General features: G+C 49.1%; 1 protein-coding gene across 1 annotated transcript in view; it reads right to left on the reverse strand.

Annotated features, from left to right (window-relative positions):
* The window catches only part of OPRM1 (opioid receptor mu 1), a 338,091-nt gene extending 330,393 nt beyond the window's left edge, over positions 1–7,698 (reverse strand). Inside the window, exon 1 of the mRNA XM_085609327.1 lies at positions 7,112–7,698. Coding sequence (XP_085465453.1) covers positions 7,112–7,449 — 338 coding nt within the window. The 5' untranslated portion in view covers positions 7,450–7,698. The remainder of the gene's footprint in view (positions 1–7,111) is intronic.
* Between the last annotated feature and the right edge of the window lie 461 nt (positions 7,699–8,159).

An 8,159-nucleotide genomic window follows, 5' to 3' on the forward strand; every position in this document is an offset into this window, starting at 1 on the left:
TGTCCCATGCAGCTAATACCTGCCATGAACCGTTTTAACTCTTTAGTGTGCAGCCTTTAACTTACCATGTAGTTACAAACTTATCAATTGTGTAGATGTTTCCTGTCCCTAGGGGTTAGTTCCTCCCCCAGGGCAGGTATTAAATGTACTGGGCCACTGGTAGCTGTCCTGTGCTGCAGTTATCTGTCCCCTGTCCTAACTCAAGTGTCCTAACTCAAGTGCTACATTTTCCCTGTACACCTATTACTTGTCTCGTGCAGCTGTCAGCTGTCCCTTGCCGATACGACTCCAGTTATTACCTGCTCAGTGCATGCAGCTTTTCAACTTGTTATCATATATCATCATATATGTGATACAGGTTCGGAGGTTTGCCATTGATTGATGAACTGACGTTCCCTGAAGCTGACCATGGGATCACTAGATGGAGTTACAAGCAGGGTAATTGTATACCTCCCTGCCCTTATGCTTTGTTAGATGCTGACCCTTAGGCGATCACTTCAACTCGTTTTAACCCAGATGCCTACGAAAACTGCAGTTTGGGCCTATATTGCCATTCTGAGTTTTGCAGTTAAAAAAGATCAACTGCAATTTCACCCCTTCCAATTTAACCCGAAAAACATCTGAGATGAATTGGTACTCTGGGTTGAATCCATTGTTCTTTTGCTCACTATGCCACCCCAGTTTAGACCCAGCCAGAGGCAAATCAGTCTTTACCCTGCCCCTCATCGGAACAGTCTAGCCCACATAGCCAGGCTAGGTCCTCCCTAGACTGGAAACAATATCCTGGGACCGGTTTCGGTGTATCACCCCTCATTAGCAAGGCTAGCTTGAATCCAATAGCACAGTGAGCAAGGGAGCCATGTCTGGGCATACCCATGGCCACTTAGGGTGAACACAGAAAACACAACAAGATGATGGAAGGAGTGGTGAAACTTTTCAACCACTCAGCCCCAGTCAAGAAATCTGGGTTGAATCCAGTATTCTTTTGCTCACTATGCCACCCCAGTTCGGCCCAGACATAGGGAAATCAATCTTGACCCTGCTCCTCATGGGAAGAATCCAGCCCGGACTGCCAGGCTAGGTCCTCCCTGGAACCAGGCATACTAGGACCGGTTTCGGAATATCACCCCTCATCAGCCAAGCTAGCTTGAATCCAATAGCACAGTGATCAAGGGAGCCATGGCTGGGCATACCCTTGGCCTCTTAGGGCCAACATAGCAAACACAGCAAGATGTTTGACGGAGTGCTGAAACGATTCAACGCTCACTCCCAGTCAATAGATCTGGCTTGAATCAATTTTTCTTTTGCTCACAATACCACCCCATTTTGGACCCAGCCAGATGCAAATCAGTCTTCACCCTGCTCCTCATGGGAACAGTCCAACCCGAATTGCCAGGCCATTCCCTCCCTAGACCAGAAAAAGCATCCTGGGAATGGTTACGGGGAATCATCCCTCATCAGGCCAGCCTAGCATGACTCCAGTGGCATGAAGAGCACGGGACGCACATCCTTGTTTAAGAGCTGGGGCAGGGTTTTAGGCTTCATGGCATGGGGAAGGGAAAGATGTAGTTTTAAATAACCCTGGGCATAGTTCGCGAAGCAGCACTACGCGAAGCTACGCAAAGTGCACTTCGCACTACGCGAGCTACGTGTAGCACTTCTTGAACTGCGTAGTACCCTGTTCGCACTGTGCAAGATGCCGTTTTCAATGATTGCACAGTGCGGACAAGCTTCCGGTACTGTGCAATCATTGAAAACGGCATCTTGCACAGTGTGAGCTGTAGTTTTCTGCTGCTCGAGTAGATTTTTACTCGAGCGGCAGCTTTCTCAACGCGGACTGGTAGTTTCTCATCGCGAGCGGTCGCGAGCATACGCGACCACTCACAATGAGAAACCTGACCTCCCCACGTTGAGAATCTGGCCGGGATGTTTATTTTCCACGCTCGCGATGGGCAACTTGATGTTGCTGATCGCGAACAAGGAAAAAGTCTCGCCGGAATGTCATTTTGCTTGCTCGCGGTCGCCAACTTGATGTTGAGGACCGCGAGCAAGCAAAAAATGACCGCTGCACTACGCAAAGCTACGCTACGCATGTTTGCACTGTGCTACGTGCAATTCGCGTAGTGCGAAGTAACGCAAACTTCGCAAACTATGCAAGCGTAGTGTAGTGTTTTGCCCAGGCTTAGTTTTAAGTGCAGGGCAGAGTCCGTTTTGGGGCTCAGGGTGGGGGGGCTGGTGTCAGTGTCGTTTTTAGCAAGGAGCAGGGTTTTAGGTTTCAGTTTTTAGGAGGAGGGAACGGGGGTAATTTTAAGGGCAGGACTGAGTTGTTTTAGGGCTCAGGGCGGGGGGGGGGGGTCGGGTAGTTTTTGGGGGCAGGGACCGAGTGATAGGGATTAGAATGAGGAGTCATGGCCAGGGTACTTTTAAGGGCTGGAATGGGGTAGATTACTGGACTGGGTATTGGATATTAGGGCTTAGGGCAGGTGGGCTCGATATGCAATTTATCACACATTTCACTTTAGCAAACATGCCTTACAACAAAATTTGTTGCAAAGCCATGCCTGGTAAAGTCATGCATGGTAAAGATGTGACCGTAGTTCAGAGTGCGTTGCTAAGGCATGCGTGGTTGTGTTATACAACCCGTTATCAGATGACTGTCCTCTCTGTCTCTACTCTCACTTTAGTGGTATGAGGTGTGTACTTCAACTGTTGGCCTCATGAACATAGGTCTCTTTTTTAAAGCTTTATTTCTTATTTAGCTCTCCAAGGGAGTGCATGTGGGGCTCCCTCTGATTGTTCCACACTTATAAACTCCCCCACACTGCCTCTCCCTCCCACTCCCCATCTCCAGTATTCACTGTATTGTAATTGGACTTGTTTTTTGGCCTGAGATGTGCTTGACTCCTTTATGGTGCGTCACATGCCAGGTGGCGTGGTTCGTGATGCCATAGATAATAATAATAATAATAACAATAATAATAACAATCCACATTTGTAAAGCGCGAACAATCACCCGCAAGGGTCTCTAGGCGCTGGGGGTCGTCGGGAAGATTAAGCAAGCTATTGCCCAGAGTCACATGGTGCTGGGCTAATCTGCCGCCGGGGATCGAACTGTGATCCCCCGATTCCGGAGTCAGTCGCCCTGGCCGCGGCGCCACACCTCTTCCTAGATGTTATTCCTCTGCACTTTCCTGTGCTTTTTTGCACCTACTTTCTCCCGTCTTCTCTCTCGCTCTTTCGCTGCCCCACTCCTGCTCCATGCTCACTGATGCGATTGACTTTGTGTATGCCAGATGCTTTTTTAAAATTACACTTCCATAGGCAAAAGCAATTGTGGTGACTGCCCTCTTTAAAGTAAGTAAAATAATGTTTTCATGCTTTCAAGATGGCTGTCACGTTACATCATACAACGTGACGACCCCGTGCAGTGGCCATATTGAAAGTATGAAAACATTTTTTTATCATTTCAAGCATTGCCACATTGCATCTCATAGCGTGGCAGCCATATGAAACCTTGCGAATGTTGCTCTGACACTTTTAAGATGGACGGCCAACGCTATTGGCTTTGGAAGTGCTGGTACACTTTTAAAGCAACATCAAAACCAAGAACAAGAACCACAGAGCATTGGATACGCCAAACAGATGAGCATTATCAGAGCTTGTTTAGAATGGAACATACATCACTGTCATGAAAACTTCAGATACTGCCCTTAAAAATTGCATTATCACCACATTCAGATATAATCTATAGAAGTGGGGTGTTGTCTAATGTTGAGGTCCAAAGTCACGACCAGTGACGTAGCAAGGGTGCCATGTACCCTACTGCAAGCAAGGATATGGGCCCAATCTCCTCCAGTTGGATGGAAATATTCAACTCTGACTGTGGTGCGTTTGTCCCACCACAGCCAACGGCGCTGGTGTAACTGCACCTCATGCACTATTGATACCTACGCTCCTGTTCAGCTTGTATTTAGTTCTTAGTTTCTTTCAGGAGTGCATGGTCGACATGGTGTTGATTGTAGCCTAAAAAGAGGTGATAGCGAGGTACAGAAAGTTTGGAGATGAGGGCCAAACATGGAGAACTGACGTCACAGCACATCAGAAGTTGGAAATGGATAGACGGAGCAAGCCAGCGAATTTGCCCCTAGCATGAAGGCTACCACCGACTTAATTTGCCGTGTGCAGGTAAGTACCACAGCAACAGGGGATGAAGAGTCTGTCAGCTGTTGCACTGCACTGTTGTTCTAGGAAAAGCACCGTGTGCCTTCACAACTCTAGAACAGGTTAATATTGGCCTGGGTGTTAGGCCATCTGGAAACGTGCGCTACACACTGTCGGTCTCGTTGTGTTTGTCTTATTTGCTCCTGATAGAGTGTAGGGGTCCCTGGTGTGTTTTCCAGATGCCTATCTGCAAATTGCATGTGCTCGAGCGTGACCTGCTGCAGCTTTGCCGAGCGACTATTCGGAGCAAAGGGATTTAGCCGGTGTCGAAACGTCGGGGATCTGCGGAAGAGAAGAAGGGGTGCACGCTCCACCCAGAGCCTTCGCATATAAGATTGTGACTAACTAAATTTAACCACCTCACCACCCTACCCCATTCTGCTATTTTGCTTTTTCCTTTGCTAACAACATTTCAACATAGTGGTTGAACATTAAACCATGGTGGAGACAAAATGCGCACATTCCATTACCGTGTAAATAAACCTAATTGCGTAAATTGCGAACACTGATCTGCGTTTTAGTAACCTGTTACTTTCTTCGTAATAAGAAATATGTAATTATAAAATATGAAAAACTGAAGAACGTAGGGAATTTCATTTCAATACAACTTCCCATGCCACTGTTGACACGAATTTAATTTCAATACAACTTCCCATGCCACAGTTGACGCGCTACTTTTCATGGACAGAAATAATTAACACCGATCCGAGCGAAAAACAGGGTGAGAAGAAAACAGTCGAGGTGAGGTGCCCGAGCTCCGATTTAACAATGACACCTATGCGCCCGCAATTACCAACACTAGCCACTAGATGGTAGCGTCCGCGCTCGGAAAGCCCTACATTCTGAACTACACTGAAAACAACAAATTACATTGATTCTTACCTCCCTTTAATTAAAGAGAACTGACAACAAGGAGAGAGTAAATTGATGTAAGGAGAAACTATATTGTAATTGCAGCGGGCAGCACGTACGAGTGTTGTGTGAAGAGTGACACAGCTAACACAACAACTAAAGTACTTTCATCGTGAAGCAAGCGGGAACGGTTCTAACAACCCAAAGAAGTGCAAAGTTTCAAAGCAGGCGAATTAATGAATCGTCCTAAATCCAGAGACAGAGACCACTCGCATTTTCCTCACATAGTTCTTGTAACGCCGTAATTCCATCGACGAATGTCTTCGACAGCACCCCTGGGGTGCGTCATTGTTTCACATATGCATATAATACCCACCTTATAAAAAAAATACCGCCAGTCACTTAGAGTGGTTCTCTTTTAAGAGATTCTGGCCTCTTCTAAGACAAGCATGTGGCATTTGGGAAAGGCGCAGTCCTTAACACTACAATGTTACACAAAAGTATACATGTTCGCTATTTTGGGAGCAGAATAACTGTAGGCGCATGTAGTTGACCCCTCCCCAACGTGCGGGCGGGACACTCGCACACACACGGTCGAAGATGCACTGCACCTCACCTACACGTTAACCCACTCCTATCCTAAGACAAGAGAAACTGGGGGCGCATACGACACCGACGCCACTTCTCCCCGAAAGTGAAGAACATATCTTAAGTCACTGACTGCACAATAGAATAAGATTTAATAACTATGAACCTGTTGATACATCCTCCCACAAAAACAACTTCCGGACACGAGTGGATAATAGGAAACTTCCAGAGGACTTACTAATTTCCAAACCATCAGTATAACCCGTTCCTAATGAGCGTTCGCTTGAGACTTTGACAGTTTTGTATCTCAACCACATAATTTCAGTGGAAGTCTGAAGCACTCCGACCCCACGTAACAGGCAGGGCTCAGCGAAATATAAAAAAAAATGGACTCTACCATGTGCACCCTTTGCCGGCTTCAACCCGCTTTGCATGTGGACGGGGGGCAGACCCTCCCTTACTTCCCCAGTGGCCTAAGGGAGCTTTAGAAAGGTGTGCCAAAGGACGCCATTCCTTTTAATTTCGTTCGTGGGTGTGCGCTTAACTTGCACTCGCTGCTTTTGTTGGGGACGGGGTGGGTGGGGGGGGGGGGGAGATGGGAGCATAATATCTGGCCTGATGATCCCCACTACATTTTACTTTGGGTGTCATGGGCACCTGTCTTGCTTCATCAACCCCAAATACACTTTGGAGGACTTGAAGGCCACCTGTCGGTTAATTTGCACACTCCCTGCTTTGGGTAATAAAGCTCATCAGCCCTTTCAGCCCATCACACAATTGATTGCGGTTTTATTGGGTACATGACCTTCCTAATGTCCCTCGCCCATCATTCCACTGCTTTAGACATTAGGGTCATTTCCTTCTTGATCTGTGAGCCCTTCTTTAAACTTTAGGGGACCCTCATTTATAGGACCACTTTCTGGAGGACTCCTCAAAATATCTTCTTTAGCAGTGGGGTCACTTGTTTTCTAATTCTTAATCCCTCTTTATTGCAACACCTGCTTGCCCCCTGGAACCACAATATTCTGTAAGGGCTTCCTGACACATGTCCCACGGCCACCCTTTCGTTTAGGCGTTAGAGGTCGCCTGCATTCAGGCGTCGGGGTCACTTCCCTGATAATTCATTAAACCTTCTTTGTTCGTTGTGAGAGTCACTGGCGTTGTAAACCACAGCATTCTGTTTTACATCACCTGCTTGCTAGCTCTGTCCTTGCAACCCACAGGCTTCTGTGATCGCAAGGGTGACCTGCTAGAAAGCCGGCGGCCCTCTCCTTTAGGCGTTGTAGGTCAACCGACTTTAGGCTTGGGGGGTCACCACTCACCAGCACTGCGAATCCCTAGTCACACCGGAATTGTGTGGCGCAGATGCTTCCCTGGCCACCTTTAGCTGCCTGGACCCCTCATCCCCTAGTCGGGCGAATCGATGCCCCCCTCCCCTGGCCCCTCTTACCTGATGATGACATACATGACCAGCACGTTGCCGAAGAGCCCCAGCACGCACACCACAGAGTAGAGGGCGGTGATAATAATGGCGATAATGATGGCTGTGGGGTCCTGGGCGCCAGGGGCAAGCCCTCCAGCGGCGTTGCACGGATGCTGTGCGGGGTCCGACAGGTTCCCCTCCTGGAGGGAGGACAGGTTGCCCAAGACAGGGACGGGGCACATCCATGGGGGCGCAGGGCCCCAGCCGACTCCCTGCTGGCTGCCGTTGGGGGCGGGAGCGCTGCCCAGGGGCTGCTGAGACTCCATGCTGAGATGCATGGACATATTCCCGAGCAGCAGAGTCATCTTCGTGCGAGTCCCTCCAGTCTTTCTCTCACTCTCTCTATACCCCTCCTTCTGATCTGCGCCGCCTCCTCCCCTCAGTCACAGAGAAAAGCTTTTAGTTCGCTTGAGAGAAGCAGGCGATGAGCGGACGTGAGAGGAGAGGACCCTGGGTGCCAGCAACAGTTTTCAGCAGTGCTGTCTCGCGCAGTATCAGGGATACCCCGGCCGCCCACCTGCGAAGCCCTCTGGCACCTACATGCCAGCCGCCTGGAAGGGGTCAGCCCTCCCTCCTTCCGGTCAGTCCTGGAGACAGGTGCAGATCACACCCCAGTCCTGTGCCAGACCACGTGCACCCTGTGACCCCTCCTTATTATAATGATTCCCCGCCCACCATTCTGGGGGGCTGACGGTTGTCAAATGGTGGCTTGTGCGGCGAGGGGCACTTTGTATCTGTGCTGCTTCCTTTTCAATGGGAGGTCCTCGGCATCAAGTCTCCGGTGTCTGTGACCCACCCACCGTCGCGCCCGATCGGTGGCTCTCAAGATGTCTCGGAAGGACCCCTCCTTTGCCCCATTCATTTGCAATTAAGCCCGACCTCCAGGGACTGTGATGACAGGCGGCGTGCCAAGAACATCAGTTCCACCACGGCCGTCCTCACCATCTCCTTACTCAAAATCTGCCTGTCACCCACTGTCACAAACGCATTTTCCGTCTCCGAGAACCGAGAAACA

This window comes from Triturus cristatus, chromosome 6 (genome assembly GCF_964204655.1).
Source record: "Triturus cristatus chromosome 6, aTriCri1.1, whole genome shotgun sequence".
NCBI lineage: Eukaryota > Metazoa > Chordata > Amphibia > Caudata > Salamandridae > Triturus > Triturus cristatus.